This window comes from Balaenoptera acutorostrata, chromosome 7 (genome assembly GCF_949987535.1).
Source record: "Balaenoptera acutorostrata chromosome 7, mBalAcu1.1, whole genome shotgun sequence".
NCBI lineage: Eukaryota > Metazoa > Chordata > Mammalia > Artiodactyla > Balaenopteridae > Balaenoptera > Balaenoptera acutorostrata.
Genome location: NC_080070.1, coordinates 6,413,659 through 6,429,927, shown reverse-complemented (window position 1 = coordinate 6,429,927; position 16,269 = coordinate 6,413,659). Strand labels below are relative to the sequence as shown.

General features: G+C 61.2%; 1 protein-coding gene across 4 annotated transcripts in view; it reads right to left on the bottom strand.

The window, feature by feature from the left end:
- Window positions 1–8,036: 8,036 nt before the first annotated feature.
- KCNH2 (potassium voltage-gated channel subfamily H member 2) overlaps window positions 8,037–16,269 on the bottom strand; it is a 33,612-nt gene continuing 25,379 nt past the window's right edge. For 3 of the 4 annotated variants that reach the window (XM_057550545.1, XM_057550546.1, XM_007198725.2), the window contains 10 exons: window positions 15,333–15,761; window positions 14,434–14,821; window positions 13,903–14,102; window positions 13,165–13,417; window positions 11,852–12,045; window positions 11,504–11,603; window positions 10,594–10,866; window positions 10,331–10,517; window positions 9,818–9,995; window positions 8,037–8,573 (listed from right to left, as the gene is read on the bottom strand). In XM_057550545.1, the coding sequence (XP_057406528.1) occupies window positions 8,445–8,573; window positions 9,818–9,995; window positions 10,331–10,517; window positions 10,594–10,866; window positions 11,504–11,603; window positions 11,852–12,045; window positions 13,165–13,417; window positions 13,903–14,102; window positions 14,434–14,821; window positions 15,333–15,761 (2,331 nt within the window). In that variant the 3' untranslated portion in view covers window positions 8,037–8,444. Of the gene's footprint in view, window positions 8,574–9,817; window positions 9,996–10,330; window positions 10,518–10,593; window positions 10,867–11,503; window positions 11,604–11,851; window positions 12,046–13,164; window positions 13,418–13,902; window positions 14,103–14,433; window positions 14,822–15,332; window positions 15,762–16,269 lie in introns of those variants that run through there. The other variant, XM_057550547.1, reaches the window with a different exon arrangement.

Genomic DNA, 16,269 nt, shown 5'->3' with positions numbered 1-16,269 from the left:
GGAGGGAGGGAAGGAAGGAAGGAAGGAAGGAAGGAGGGAGGGAGGGAGGGAGGGAAGGAAGGAGGGAGGGAGGGAGGGAAGGAAGGAAGGAAGGATGGAAAAGAAAGGAAGGAAGGAAGGGAGGAAGGAGGAAGGAAGGGGGGCTTCCCTGGTGGCACAGTGGTTAAGACTCCACGCTCCCAATGCAGGGGGCCAGGGTTCGATCCCTGATTGGGGAACTAGATCCCACATGCATGCCGCAACCAAGAGTTCTCATGCCACAACTAAGGAGCCCACAAGCCGCAAATAAGGAGCCAGCGAGTCGCAACTAAGGAGCACACCTGCAACAACTAAGACCCGGCGCAACCAAATAAATATTAAAAAAAAAAAAAAAAAGGAAGGAAGGGGGAATTCCCTGGTGGTCCAGTGGTTAGGACGCTGTGCTTTCATTGCTGAGGGCAAGGGTTCAATCCCTGGTCGGGAACTGAGATCTCGCAAGCCGCGCAGCGTGGCCAAAAAAAAAAAGAAAAGAAAAGAAGGAAGGAAGGGAAAAGAAAGCCAGCTTTACTGCAGCCCCCTCTCCCCGCTAGGGGCACAGGTAGCTCACTCCGGCTCTCTCGGGTGCGTGTCTGGATAGCATCCTGAGAGTCTGGAAGAGCCTCGGAAGGAGAAGGGTGGCGCCCCTGGCAAGGTCAGCTAAGAGCAGCCTGGAGACACTTGAAAGGATCTGCCCAAGGTAGTGAGGGTCAATGTGGGGCAGGCCAGGGAGGTGGGAAAAAGAAGAGGCAGAGAAGGGTCTTCAGAAAATGGGAACTGACCAAGAGGGTCTTGGAAGGACTAGGAAGGAGGTCAGCCAATGAGAAAGTCACCAACAAGGAAGCAGCCAAGAATTTAGGACTGGAATGTCTGAGATCATCTTTTAGGTTGTTTTCTGGGCTGTACAGTGAGATGACTTCCCCAGCGTTCACAATGACCTCCAAGGTCTTTATTAATCATCCACTACGTGCCACACCTTTAATTAGTGGTGCTTTGGGATAATGAAGAGGAGGGGCGTCCACCTTAAGTCAGACTGTCCTGGAAAAGAGGTGGCAGCAGGCACAGGAACTACCACACACTTAGGGGACAGGTGTCTCACAGGTCACGGGGCAGCTAGCCTAGATCAGAAGCCTCACCCCCAGGGCATCCCCGGAGACCCGGGGAGGCACGAGGCACACCCTCCTCTCCCCTGGGCGGGGCACCAGCCACTTCTCAGCACCCTAAGGGAAGGGCTCCCTGGGCGCTGGAGGACGCAGGGCCGCTGGGTCATGGCACGATCGCTGTTTAACCTCGTTCCCCCCATGCTCCTTTCACCGGCCCTGAGACTAACGCTTCTTTATGGCCACTCAGAGCCTCACATCGAGCCCAACTTCCCTGCGGGACAGTCACCGTTCCGGGGACCTGGGGAAGATTGACTTTAAATAAAGCTCTCTACTCTCATTTTCCCATCTGCTAAGGGTTTCATTCCACTTAGGCCTCTTGAGACCATGAGATCAGCTTCACTTGACCTTCCTGGTGTCCCTGACCAATGCGTTCCCTCTGATTCCCCAGCTGTCATCACCTGGCAGAGCAGAAAGAGGAAGTCAAGCCGTTACCCTCTCCAGGCTGTTTCCCTAATGACTGATTTTCTTGCCAGTTAGCACCTAAGCCTTTTGCAGCCAGACCTTATGCTATTGCTAATTTTAAAATAATGGTAAGACAGCTGAGCTAAATTCTTCTGCTCTGGTTTCTAAGCGATGGCTCTTGCCAACTTCCAACTCACTTATAAGGTGTGATTAGAAATAATGAAGCTGATTATTTAAACAAATGCCTCAGAACACATTTTTTTTTGAAAGACAAAAGTTAGCCAAAAAGAAAGGAAAAGGGCTTGACCTGTACTTAGACTTTTAGAAAATAAAGTATCAAGAATTACTTTATTTTAAATGCTACTACAATAAGATGATCAAGATAAACTGAGTCTTTATAGGGTTTAATATCATGCACCTATGCGGCTTAAAAAAACCTGTTACTATTCAGTCTTTTACGAAATCTTATTGATTTTTACACCAACCACTCTTTTATGATACACAATTATCTGAAAGTGTTTCCAAATAGTCACCTTGAAAGGCCCTATGATTCAAATTTGTTTTGACATTTTTGAGCACTTGAGATAGACTAGACCCGCTACTTGTGTGCTTTTGATGGTCCCTGTGCGGTCGGACCACCGTGTGAGCCCTGTAGGTCCCCCTGAGCTGCCAGCTGAGCACCCACTGGACTGGCCACCACTGGGGAGAGAGGGGGATCCCTCAGACCTGAGGTTGAAACAGAAAAGCCCTACGAGAAATCGCTCTCAGCCTTGACCATCAAAGGACAAATGAGCAGCCACACAGAGGACAGTGGGCAGGAGCCCTCCACGCAGAGGCCGCTGGGAAGTGGAGATGAAGCAAGACACACCGGCAAAGTGCCTGCCGTCTCCCCGGCCCCACGACAGAGGCCTCCAAGGGAGATGAGAAGATGACCAATACTCAGCCAGTCCTCTTTCGGATGACAGACAGGAGAACAGGCAGGGTGTGTGGAGGCGCTGACAAAGGCCTGAGCCCAGTGCAATGGGAGGTTTAGATCCACTGAGACACCTAGAGAGGACCTCCTGGAGGAGGTGACGTGTGAGCTAGGACTTGAAGGATCGAAGAGTTTCTCCAGGCCGGGAAGGACAGAGTCTGTTTACAAGAAGAGGGAAAGACAGGCAAATGCAGGGAGAACTCAAGCATCGTTAACAGGACGTGATCTCATGTGGCTAGAGTATTGGGCACGTGGCAGCAGGAGGTACAAAGGCAGGTGAGTCTGGAAAGGAAGACGAGAACCCTCTGTGCCGGGCTGACGTGGAGGGCTTTGTCCTGCGGGCAAAGAGGAAGGAGCCATCTGTCACGTCAGGACCTGGGCATGCTTCGGTCCATCTGTTCCTGCGACGTGGGCAGGTGGGTTGCAGGAAGGGCCTGGCACAAGACCTCCTGCCCTGCACTGTGGCAGAACAGAGCCTGGAAAAGTCAGAGGCCTGCAGGGGCTGCCCCCGGGGGTATGGCCAGGCCAGGGACCGGGCATCTGAGAGGGTGATGAACTTGCTGTGATGGGAAGCAAAGGCAGAGGCTCCCCAAAGCTCAGGTGAGCAATGGCCATCACGGGATATCCAGCTGTGCCCCTAGATGCCCACCAGGAGGGATTCCAGGTGGCACCAGAGAAGTTCCCTGATTGTAACTCAGAGCAAGGACCAAACCCCAGGCACTGAGCTGAGCCAACAGAGTGGGGTAGAAAACGTAAACCCTGTGGGCCCTTAGGGGCCATCCCTGGGGTACGAGACCTCACATTTGCCTATCAGCGGAGGCGGCTCAGGGAGTGCCAGCTACCCCAGAGCCCCCTCCTCAGCCCTCACACCCCAAGCCTGGCTGCACAGGAAGTCACAGCCCCCAAAGTCAAGCACACGGGCCCTTTGGATATTAAGGATTTTACTGCTAATCACTCCCCAAATCCAGAAATGTTCATTTAGTAAACCGTTGCGTGCTCGCTCTGGGGGAACCACTGCGCGTGGTGCTGGGGGACAGACAGGGATGGTGTAGCGCAGAGATGACGAGCCCCCGGATTTGGCAGTCTAGGGTAGGGAAGGCGGGGCGGGGAGAGCAGAGGGTGCTGCAAGAGCACAAAGGGGGCCCCAGCCCGAGGGAGGGGGCGCACCAAGCATCCCCTAGAAGAGCCACCCAAAGACCAGCAGGAGTTCACCAAACAAAGGGCACTCCAGGCAAAGGAACAGAAGGTACAAAAGTCTGCAGGGGAGAGAAGGTCCTAGAAATCCCAGGCACTTGCAAAGGTCTCCTAGTCACTGTCTTGCCTAAGAGAGATGGTGTGCCCCAGGCTCAGGCCAGCCCAGGGGACTCAGACTGCCCGGGTTCAGGCCTCAGCTCCACCCTCAGGAGCCGCGGACGCTGGCAGGTTCCGCGAGCCTCTGGGCCTTGGGTTTCAGGCAGTCAGAATAATGCTCACCACAAAGGATGGGCTCCATGAGTATCGATGACTCTTACTTGTCACTGAAACGTGAGAGCTGCCACTGCCCGGGCTGAGAGGAGCGGGGGTCCAGGTGAGGACAGGGCGGGGCGAGCTTGCACCTGGACCCCGGGCAGTGGCTGAGTCACGAGGCCGGGAGGCACCGCCAGCACCTCACTCCGCTCCTGGACCTTTAGGTGCAGAGGTGGAGGTGGGGGAAGGCAGGTGGAGGTGGGGGAAGGCAGGCCGGGCCTGCCCCTCGGTTCCTGTCCCCCGCCCCTGACCAGACTCCGGCTCCAGGCTCTGCCACCTGCCTTCCTGTGCATCGGCAACCGCGTGGACCTTTCCTCACCCGCCACGGCCCCTCCAGTTCCCGCCCCACCCCTCTGGCCCTCTTGCTTTGGGAGAACCCTCCGCTCTGCACAACAGCCCACTCCCGGCTGTTGGTGACTGGCCCTGCAGGAGAGGAGGGGACTGCGCCCTTGCCCTGCCCCCCGTCACCTCCTGGAGCCCAGGTGACGGGGGAGGCCAGGGATGAGGTCTGGGGCAGCGGGCAGTTGCCACGGAGCTGGGCAGCGCAGGCCCGAGGACAGGAATGGAGTAGAGCACGGTGACCCGCGGGTCCAGGGTGAAGGGCCAGAGCCCTGTGCAGAGGCCCCGCTTCTGCTCTGCCAGCCGCAGGAGGACTTCCCCAGCCCTGCCGGCCGAGCCCAGGGGTCTCCGTCCCGGGGAGAAGGGTGGCGCTTCCTTCGGTCATTCAGGAAACATTGAGTACATCCCAGTGCCCGGCACTGCTCGGGGCCCTGCAGAGTCAAACTAGCCCCACCCGCACGGAGCTGATAGTCCAGAGCTTATTGCCTTCAGGCCAGCAGGGGAAGCGCCCTTCATTTGACCATGGAACCTGTCCTAGGGTGCAGAGTGGCAGCACAGTGGTCCCCACACCTCCTTCTCTCCTCTCTTCCTGAGCCCCAGGAACGAGATGCCCCTTAGGCATCCCTTCTCCCAGCCTCACAGGCTACTGGCTTCTGATGGTCCTTCGTCTTCCTTCCAAAGCATTTTTACTGATTTCTATTAAAAAAAAAAAAAAAAAAAAAGATGAGGTTGGACCTTAAAAGAGTGGGCAATGCATCAATGCATGGTGAACAAAGGTGGTCCCTGGAGGAAAACAGCCTGCTGTACCCCCAGCCAGCCCCCAGAATTACCACCCACCCCTCCCAACACACCTGAGAGCCCGCCCGGTCCCAGGGACGCAGCAGGACCCCATGAGGGCTGGGGCCCCCCTGTGGGTTCCAGGCAGCCTTCAGCCTTGAGCAGGCCCTGCCCGAGAACTTGATCCCGCCCAGCAGAGCGCCCGGGTCACAGGCACGGCTGTGTTTTATGACACCATTCACGTGTCGGGTGGAGCACGGTCCCAGACTGGCAGGAGGGGGTGCGCTGCCACCTGGCCAGGCGAGGGGAGGGCGCAGCAGGCTGGGAAGGGAGGCAGGCAGTCTCCTTGCTGCGCTCCACACTGGGCTGCACCCCCGCCGGCCTCTCAGGTCCCCCAAGGCCCGGGTCCGAGCCCACACCCTGCGGCCGGCGAGCGTTGGCCCCAGTGCTGTGCCCCGAGGGCCACCACGGCCCCTCCAGTGAAGCCCGGAGCTGCGCACTGCCACCTACCCGCAGCACTCACACTGGTCAGTCACCGACCATCCTGAGCCTGACTCCCCTCACGTGGACCAGCGACACCCACCCCTGCGGGCTGTTAGGGGTTAAGTGACACAGCCGGGCAGGTGGAACCATCGTAAGTGGAGCCACTGTCACCATTGTCCTCCGCCCACTCTCAGATCTCAGGGGTAGCTCCCGGTAGGGACCTGGCACTGGTGTCTCGGCCACGCCGGACGCTCCTTCAACCGGGCTGAGCAGACCAGCCCCTGGGCACCCATGTGCTTCCATCGAGGACAAGCACGGAGAGGTTTCCCCTCTGCTGGGCCAGCCCCCACCCCGAGCGCAGACGTGTGCGTGTGCACACACACACACACACTCACTCATCCCTGGAAGCGCACACATCAGGCCTCCAGGCCCAGGCAGGGCACTCCCCTGGAGGCGGGCAGCTGACTGTGGACGCCGGCATGTGCCCCAGAGCATAACCAGTGTCCAACGTGATACAAAGCCTAGGGAGTGCGGGCCAAGGTTTCACCTCCTCTCCTCCCCACGCCCAGCAGCACGGGGCCCTGACTCGCTGCGCCGGCCCTCAGCCCCTCCCGCAGGCTCTCCCAGGCTCCCCCAGCCCTCACCGCCACACCTGGACAGAGTGCTGCGAATCGGGGCTGAGCTCCCAGATGAAGATGCTCTAAGGACAGGACAGTTGGTAAGAAGGATGGAGAGAGTGCCAGATGGAGAGATGGAGAGCGGGGACTTGGCCCAGCACCTCGGCCCCCGCGTGCCAAGTGCAGCGAGCTTCGTCTGTCATTTTATTTCTCACCATCAACCTCACGGGGGCCTCTGCCAGTGTCCGGGGCTGAGATCCTGACGGTGTCCACTTGCGCCCGGAATCCGTGAGCTGACACTGAATCTAGGGCATCCCCCCAGCTAGAACCCCAGCCCACGCCCACACACATCAATCCACCAGGGAGGCCTGCGTGTGCGCTCCCAAACCACGAAGAGATGCATGCTCACGCGCACGTGTACACCCGCGTACACGTGTGCCAGATCCTGTCGCACAGAGCTGCCCTTTCTGCCTGGCCCACCTCTCTGTGTCACCCCTCCCCACCACCCGGGGTCTCATCCTTCTCCCCATCTCTACTCCCCGTGCCCATCTTCCACGCCCTGTCCCCCAGGGCACACTGAACTCACAGGGACCCCTCCCTGGTCACACCCCCTGGTAGGGGAGCCAAGGCCCTGGTGCAGAACCACCAGGAACTTCTCTGCTACCCGCTCTGGGAAGAGGGAGCCCTCCAGCTGGCTCAGAGACCAGGGTCTCCCCCCAACACCCTCCCTGTCCTGGGCACAGGCGGTAATGGGCTCTGGTCAAAGCAAGGTTAACACACCCACCTCAGAGGGTCAGGGATTATAGGATTAAGCGACCCTGGAGGCCTTGGGCAGCACAGTTGCCCATCAGCTCCTCCTGCTGGCTGGCAGCTGCCCTACCACAACCACTGCACGGCAGCTCCTCTGAAAGGCTGGGTGTTCGCGCAAGACCGGCAGGGCACGTGCACACGCGCACACCCACGAGCACACGGACACACACGGCCACCACCCTTCACTGGCCCCAGGACATCTGTTCCGACTTGCCCCTCCAATAATGGGAATGAGCCGCCCTGAAACTTCCACCCTCTTCAGGCAGCTCCTCTGGTCGAGGGTCACAGGTGACCAAGTGATGGAGGTGATGGAGGTGAGGCCCGTCTGGAGCCAGACACCAGGGGGCGGGGGCTCTGGTCAGGGTTGAGAAAACCAGCGTGCCCAGAGTTGGTTTGCTGTGGGGGGCCAGTTATATAGGATCCGTGTGAGTCTGAGTCAAGGTCAAGATAAGGCCAAGTTGGGGGCTTGGCCAAATACAGCCCCAGGCTAAAGTCAGTACGGGCCAGGCTCATGAGCTGTGTGAGGGAAGAGTACAGCGCATCTGTACTCTGACAGCAGTCAGCCTGGGGCCAGCTTTGGGGGCCAGTGTGCCACCCAGCAAGCCACCATGACCCTGAGGGGCGGGACCCCAGGTCTGGCGTCCCATTAGGACAACCTCTATATGTAAAAGAGTCCAGGTGGCTCTCTGCCCTCCTGAATCCAGGACCACATGGAAGCAGGGCCCTCCGGAGGCAAGAGGTCCTGGAGGTGACTTGTGTCAGCCCCGAGGGAGCACCCCGACTGCAGACTCCACACCCAGACGTCGGAGCTGCCCCTGCAGGCCCTGTGCACACAGACAGATCGGCCTGGATTCCCTCAGAGAGGCCAGTGCACCGGACACTATGAACGTGAACACGGGATACAGCGTGCCGATGGCTGCACCCTCCCAGCACCCCTGGAGTCTCCTCAGGATAATTATTTATTATTCATAGTCATCAGCATCTTCATTAATTATTCATATGATCCTTAATTATTATCCTTAACAATAAGAGCAGTAAATAGCAGAAAAGTCCTTGAGGTGCCTAAGGCCCAGGGCCGGGTGCCGCCAGGCAGTTAGACCAGCTACTGCCCCCAGGGCAGTGAGGGGACCACAGACCCCCATCCACTGCCCGGCCTGTCCCTGCCCCTGCGCCCCCCCCCCCACCAACGGGGCCCAGGGGACCGCAGGAGGAGATGGTCCCAAGGGCTGGAGGAGGGGCTGTGCCTTCCTATTCCTCTCCTGTCAGCGGCCAGGGCCTCCCAGGCAGGTCCTCCACAGGAGGGGCCCCGGCAGTGCACTGAACCCTGGGTGAGCCATGTGTCCACACTGGGCAGCCCCACTAACTTCCCGGGTCTGAGCCGTGTCTGTGCAGGGGCTGGGAGGTGAGGGCCCCCAGCTGGCCCGGCAGGGAGAGGCGTCGAGCAGGGCCGTCTTGGGGTAGCTCCTCACACGCCATGAACTGGGAAACCTGCAAAGAAACCGGAGTGTGAGAAGCTAGAAGCCAAGGGGCAGGGGAGGGTCAGAGGATAGAGAGGGTCAGGAGACCCTGGTGACAGACAGAAGAGGCCTGGAGGGCACAGGAGAAGGAACAAGGCAGACAGAGCAGGACTCCAACCTGCCCCGGGAGAAACGCGCTCCGGGTGGGCAAGAGCCAGACCAGGCATCTGGGGGCCTCGGGAGATTCTGCCTGACGCGGGGAGAGCCTGAGGCCGCAGCCGCTTCCCTCCCCAGGGAACATGGCCGCTGGATTCAAACCCAATCCAGAATAAGGGGCCCTGAGCTGGCACAGAAGCTGCACAGAAAGAGAGACAGGGTTCTTTCCTCCAATCTAGAAAGAACTCGAGGACCTAGAAACAGAGGCAGGCGGGCGGCCAGGCCTCGGAAGGCCAGGGAGAGTGCCAGGGCAGGCAGGAGGGGCTTTGTGGGTGCAGACGAGTCTGCTGTGAGATCTCTGCGGAGGAGGCTGTGAAGGGAGACTGGCACATTTGCTGACGTGGGCCCTGGTGTCTGCAAACAGGAGCAGGTGGCAGATGGGAGGGGGGAGCAGATGCCAGAGGGAGGGGGGAGCAGATCCCAGGCCACCTCTTGTCGCCAGAGGAGCCCCATTCTTGAGACCCAGACACAGCTGTCCTGTCAGGAGGCCAGGAACACACGTGTCCACTTAGGAGAGGACAAAGGGCAACAGAGGCCCATCTCTGGCAGGAGGGGAGAGATGCGGGCCGGAAGTGCTACCCTGGGGCTTAGCCAGAGCCTTCAGGACAACCCTGCAAAGCGCTGAGCATGACAGTCAACGGTTGGCAGTAGAACCAGACCCAGGGGTATCAGTCGCAGCAGGGGCTTGGGACCCTATCCCAAGGGCACGCTGGCACCCAGCACCCACCGCCAGGCCCCTGGCTCAACAGTCCCTCCACCCACAGCCATGACACAGGCACCCTGAGTAGATCTGGCCATTCGAGTGACACTAGGGGAGCGAATGCCACTCGGCCTGCTGGCTTCCTTGGCCCAGCTGTCTGGGGGCTTTGTTGGGGGCTCTCCTGCCTTGCTCCGTGCTCACAGCTCCTAGGGCAGCCCTCCTCCAGCAGTACAGCCTGGGAGGAGGGCAGGAACAGGGTGGGAGGAGGCTGGGGCCCAAGGCCAAGCAGAAAGGGCAGCAAAGCAGGTCTGGGGTGGAATCGGTGCAGAAGAGGCAGGGCTGGGGTGCTTGGAACTTACCTGAGAAAGCGAGTCCAGGGTGAGGGTAGGGATGGGGCTGACGGGCAGCAGAGGGGAGGTGGAGGTGGGGCCGGGCCCCGGGGTGGTCACAGCACTGTAGGCGGGTGGGACCAGCGTCATCTGCCTCTGCAGCAGCTGCAGGACGGTGGCCATGTCTGCACTCAGCCGGGTCTCCAGCCTGGGGCAAGAAGGAGGAGGATGTTCTGGGTCTCAGGGAAGTGGAGACGCCAGTGACTGTGGCTTCAGGACCACCCTATGGGCAGCCAGCTGGTCAACCCCAGGTCCTCTCTTCATTCTAGGTGTGGCAGCCCCTGGCTCGGCTCTGAATGCAAGGAGAGGGTCAAGCTGCTGGCCACGTGGACAGGCCTAGACAGAGCAGACACCCACTTCACCCTACAACACTGCCCGAAACCCACAGACCACACTGCAATACGCCCGTGCCCCGCCCCTACTAGCCCGCCCCCCCCGGACACACACCGCTGGGCCTAGGCTGATCCGAGGGACCACCCTCACCTGCTGAGCTGCCTCTGGAGGGCGTCCAGCCTGCTCTCCACATCGCCCCGGGGCCGTCGGCCAGGGCTGGAAAGAGGGATGTTGAGGAGGCTGGGGGCGGGGGCGGGGCAGCGAGGCAGCTCCTGGTACTGGCGGCCCCGGCTGTCCCCCCAGAAGCTGAAGATGTTGGACACTCCTGAGAAGGCGCCTGGAGCCAGAGAGCTGGGTTGAGGCCGGGACAGAGGCCACACCCCTCCCGCCCGCCCAGGGGGCCCTCGCCCTACCTGACAGTGGGTTACAAGTGTCGCTGCTCTTCTCCCCATCCTCAGTCAGGGGGTCCCCACCCGGCGGCTCTCCGGGGGGCCTGGGGCTGGAGAAGGGCACCAGGCGGAGGGGGCTGGAGCTGCGGCCTGGGCCCTCATCCTCACTGCTCTCAGGGCTGGAGGGGCCGCTGGACAGGCTCTCCCCCCACGGCCCCCCCTGCCGGCCCCGGCCACTCGGCCCTGCCCCCGCCCGGCTCGGCCCCAAGGCCGACACCTCCCCTGGCTGTTCCGGGTCTGTGGGAAACAGAGAAGGGGCCTCAGAGCAGGCAGGAGGCACGGAGGGGAGGGGAGGGGAGGGGAGGGGACTGGAGCAGGTCTGGGAGACGACTATGGCTGGACCCCCTGGTTTGTCCCCAGTTGTTTCTTCCGCTATCTTTTCCCCACTTTCAAGGGGACTGAGAACTCCGAGGGCGGGACCAGGTCGTCTGTGACCGCTGGCTGCCCAAGCACGGGCAGTGGCACTGCTGAGAGGGGCTCTCACTGCTGGGACCCCGGGCCCTCAGCCCCCGTGCTGGCCTCCTTGCCCTCCTTTGTCCTGTCTTTCCTCCCCTCATCCGTTCAAAGCAGTGCCCACCAGGACGCCAGCCGTGTGAGGACCAAAGAAACTTAGGCACGCCCCTGTCTTGGAGTGTGGAAGAGGGCTTCCTGGAGGAGGCGACATTTCAAGTGGGCCTGAAAGGATGCGGTGATGCGGGGGGGGGGGGGGGGCGCGGAGGGGACACTGAAGGTAGGGCCGGATGGTCTGTGTAGCCTGGGGGGAGCAGACCCGCCGGACCCCGCGCTCCGCCCTCCGCCCCGCCTCCTCTAGACCCCGCCCCCGCCCGCCTCCCGGCTCACCTGGACCCCGCCCCCTCCCCGCCCCCCGCCTCACCCCTGTCAGTGCGCCTGCGGAAGGACAGCTTGCGTTTGCGTTGCCGGTGGAAGCCGCCCTCCAGCTCCGCGCTGCCGGGAGAGCCGGGGATCATGTTGGTCTGGAACCGAGAACGGTGTCAGGGCCCTTCCGCGCCCACCCGCCATGCCCGGTCCCGGCCAGACCCCCTCCCGAGCAGAGAAGGTGGGGCTGGGAGTGCCGGCTCTGGGGGTGTGAGCTCTGCCCCAGGACCGGGGCTGAGGCTGGGGCGTTCACAACCTGGTCTGACCCAGATACCATCTGACAGACAGGGAAACAAGCCCAGAGAGAAGGTCACCCAGCGTGCAGCCAGCCGCGCGGCCCACTCACATCCCGCAGGTTGAAGGTGATCTCCAGGCTGGACCAGAAGTGGTCAGAGAACTCGGGGTACATGTCCAGCACCTCCAGCAGGTCATCCCGGTGGATCTTGTGCAGGTCACAGTAGGTGAGGGCCCGCACGTCCCCGTTGGACTTCCCAGGGCGCGCATACAGGTTCAGAGGCTCTCCGAAGATGTCATTCTTCCCTGGAGGCCACCGAGAGGGGGGCTCAGCCCCTGGGGCGGCAGCAGAGGCAGCAGGCACCTGTCTTCCAGGCATTCTCACCCTGGCCGGCGCCTCCCCTCATTCTGGTCACGGGCTGCGGGGCCCCAGCCCCCAGCGCCAGGGAAGCATCAACCAGCCCATCCTCCCCCAGCTCGCAAAGGCAGGACGCGTGCAGTGCAGTGCCCTGAGGGTAAAGGGCCAGGAACCTTGTGCCCCCCAGCTCCTGGGCCAGCCAGCAGCTCCAGCCCGGATGCCCAGCTCTGCCCGTGGCCCTGGCTTCCTCCTTGGGTTCTAACTCCTCTGGTACCCCCCAAAGCCCATGTCCCAAACACCCTCCTGGCCAAACACTGCACCCCCATAAACAATGTTCTTCAAGCTACAGATCAAACACAGTAGTGAATCAAGACCAGCATTTTGTTTACTGAAAGAAAACAGGATAGCATAGCTTAGCACAGCATAGAACAGAAAACACCAGAATGTAGTTAAGGCGACTGTTGTTTAGCAAGACTTTGGTTTCACTTGTGTTTGGGGTGTTTGTGGCATGAGCGTGTGTTTATGCCGAACTGAGAAATAAAAATCTATAAAGACCCCCCCCCGTAGCACATCTGCCCTGAGGTGTCCAGGGCCAAAGGAAGGACAGGCAGAGGGCAGGAAGTCCCAGGGCCCAGGTACACCTGCCCACGTGCACAGGTAGGGCAGAGAAGAAGGAGTGTGAGGGGAAGAGGGGCAGGACTCCCTTTGCTTTGGAGGCGAAGGCTTGGTTGTACTGCCTGAGGCTGCAGGGAACCACGCGGCCCTTAGTAAAATCAGCTGCACAACCTCCCTCCACTGTCTACCTTGGAGCATCTGGATTTGGTCCTGTTTTAAGGAACAGGAGTGTCACTGCCCGTGAGGAGACCCTGAAGGGAAGCAGAATCTGGAAACCCCCAGAGTCCTTTTCACCGACCCCTTGGAAGACCTGAGCTTGGGTGAGTTAAAGGAGCCCAAGGTCCCTGTGGGTAGTCCCGGGGCCACAGCCCCTAGGGCTGTGTCCTTAACGGGCTGGGACCTCTCCAGGCCTCGGCAGGCACCTCGGGCCCAGCTCCCGGTCCCTGCCGTACCCAGGATGGCCACGACAATGTCTCCCCGCAGAATCTCGATGGAGCCCCGGGAGATGAAGTAGAGGGCGGTGAGCAGGTCCCCAGCGTGCACCAGCGTGTCCCCTGGCGGCGCGTGCGTCGTCTTGAACTTCATGGCCAGGGCCCGCAGGCAGCCCTTGGTGGCCCCTCGGAAGGGCTTGCAGTGCTGCAGCAGCGAGCGATTCAGGTGCAGGCAGATGTCGGCCTGCAGGCACTCGGGGAAGCCCTTCAGCACCTGGAGGCAGGGGGCAGCTCAGCATGCCTTCTCCCGGGACCCCACGCCCACCCCCACCCGGAGATCCAGCGGGGAGCACCAGGGCGTCCGGTATCAGGGGAAGGACCTGGGTGCCCACTCCAGCTCCACCCCTTCCAGCCATGCACCCTTGGGGACGACGCCTCACTGCTCTAACCTCCACGTTCTAATGTGTGAGGCTCGGAGACCAGCTCCTGCCTGGGGCTGTCATAAGGATCAAACACGATCACCCAGAGCCTGGTCTAGCACCTGCCCCAGGGTGACCGCTCACCCAGTAAACGAGCTCCATGGGCAAAAGGAGGGTAACGCTCCTCTCAGGGTCCTGCCTGGCACTAACTGGGACCACCTGAACCACGGAGGGTGACTCTGGCGGTCTGAGACGCGCCCGCTACGTCAGGAGAAGTCCCCACCATCACGCTGCTCCCTCCAGCCCACCATCAGCCGGAGGCCAAGCCCAGTGGCCTCACCGCATTCATGTCGATGCCATTGGTGTAGGACCAGGCGTGCTGGAAATACTCCTCGAGGCGCTGGCGCAGCGGGTTGGGGATCTGGTGGAAGCGGATGAACTCACGCACCCGGAGCATCTGCGTGTGGTAGCGGGCCGTGCCCGAGTACAGCCGCTGGATGATGGCCGACACGTTGCCGAAGATGCTGGCATACATGAGGGCTGGGGGCGGGGTGAGTGGGGCCGTCAGCATCTGAGGGACCCCGCCCGCCCCTGTACTGGGTCAGCAACACATGCAGTCACGTCTCATTGTAAGCACACACGCGAGATGCACAAACACAAAAGCCCAGGCACACACCCCCCTCGGCTCTGCCCTGCGCCTCTACCCTGGTGTCCCAGCCCCAAACATGCCACGATGCAGGCCCCTGGGGTCTCTAAGTCCCAGGGCCCCACTCTGGCTCCTCTAACACCCTCCCTCTCCTCTGTCTCGGGCTCTTCCCAGACCCCGGGCCCCCGGCTAGCCCCCCCGCGCCCGCCCCGGGGGTGCACTCACAGCCGATGAGCATGACACAGATGGAGAAGATCTTCTCCGAGTTGGTGTTGGGTGAGACGTTGCCGAAGCCCACGCTGGTGAGGCTGCTGAAGGTGAAGTAGAGGGCGGTGACGTACTTGTCCTTGATGGAGGGGCCGCCCAGGCCGCTGCTGTTGTAGGGCTTGCCGATCTGATCGCCCAGGTTGTGGAGCCAGCCGATGCGGGAGTCCACGTGCGGCTGTTCCATGTTGCCGATGGCGTACCAGATGCAGGCCAGCCAGTGCGCGATGAGCGCGAACGTGCACATGAGCAGGAAGAGCACGGCCGCCCCGTACTCCGAGTAGCGGTCCAGCTTCCGTGCCACGCGCACCAGCCGCAGCAGCCGCGCCGTCTTCAGCAGCCCGATCAGCTACGGGGGTCGGCGGATGTTCAGTGGGGGAGGGGGGCAAACGAGGAGTGGGGGCGCTGCAGCTCTCGGGGGGCATCGGAGGTGAGATCCCCGAGGAGCTCTCCCCATAACCTCCTCAAAATAGAAGCGCCTCCCACTCACTGGGCCCAGCACGGCGCCCGTTCACCTTCGTGCCAGCTCTGTGACAAAGGGCTCGCAGTTCCCACGGCCAGAATGAGGAAACTGGGGCTCGGAAAGGTGCACCCACCCTCAGGCGCCCGGCCAGAGCTCCCACTAGCTTCCAGGGCACTTTCATGTGAACTAAAAGACAGTGGCCACTTTGGACAGACACATTGGGAAAAGGTGAGCCCTCTGGACCACTACAGCCGGGGAGTGGCTCGTGTGGAAAGGGGAGCAGGTGCGGGTGAGCTGGGGCTCTGCCATGCGTCTGCCACCCTCCTTCTGTCGCCACCCACCCCTTCACCCCGCCCCCTGCTGCCCTCCCCTTGCCCCTGCCTCCTTGCCAACCCACCTCTTCGGAGCCAGAGCCGAAGATGAGCAAGTCAAAGGGGATGGCGGCCACCATGTCGATGAGGAACCAGCCCTTGAAGTAGTGGACGGCGATGCGGCCAGGGTGGCTGACCACCTCCTCGTTGGCGTTGACGTAGGTGGTGCGGAAGTTGATGAGGATGTCCACGATGAACATGATGTCCACGATGAGGTCCACCACGGCCAGCGGCTGGCAGGCGTAGCCACAGTCGGGGGCCGGGGGGCCCTCCTCCGTCTCCTTCAGCAGGAAGGCGGCCGAGTAGGGCGTGAAGACCGCCGTGTAGATGACCAGCAGCAGGATGAGCCAGTCCCACACGGCCTTGAAGGGGCTGTAGTGCAGGATGGTCCAGCGGTGAATGCGTGGTGCCTGCAGCTTGTACTCCGGCAGCACGTCGGCCCCCAGGGACAGGACCTGAGCCGGCGGGGAAGGTGGAGGTAAGGGTATGGTGTCCAGCCAGGGTCTGGGCAGGGAGGACAGACCATGGGGCCCTCCAGGGTAGGAGCAGGTAGCACCTCTGCTGGGCCCTCCGGAGAAGAGGCCAAGCAGAGTAAGCGGGGAAGCCCACCCTCAGACAAGTGGACACGGCCACTCACCAGAGTTCCCCATGTGGCACGGGACCTCCTGGCTGGCTACCTGAGTCCAGGGCACCAAGCAGTAACGCCCACAAGTACTGCTCCCCACCAGCAATACAGGCCGATAACTATGGATATAACTCCCACCACGCGATCTTGCCCACACCCCCAAACACCACAAACACACACACACACACACGCACACACACGTCCCACATATACTACAGTCTCTGTCCAGAAAATGCTCCAAGGACTACAGCTTCCGGCCTGGGCGATGTAAATGGTGGTGGTCACTGCAGTTCCTTACAAGTCCCATTGCTGGTGGCCCAGGGACTGAGGGCCTAAAT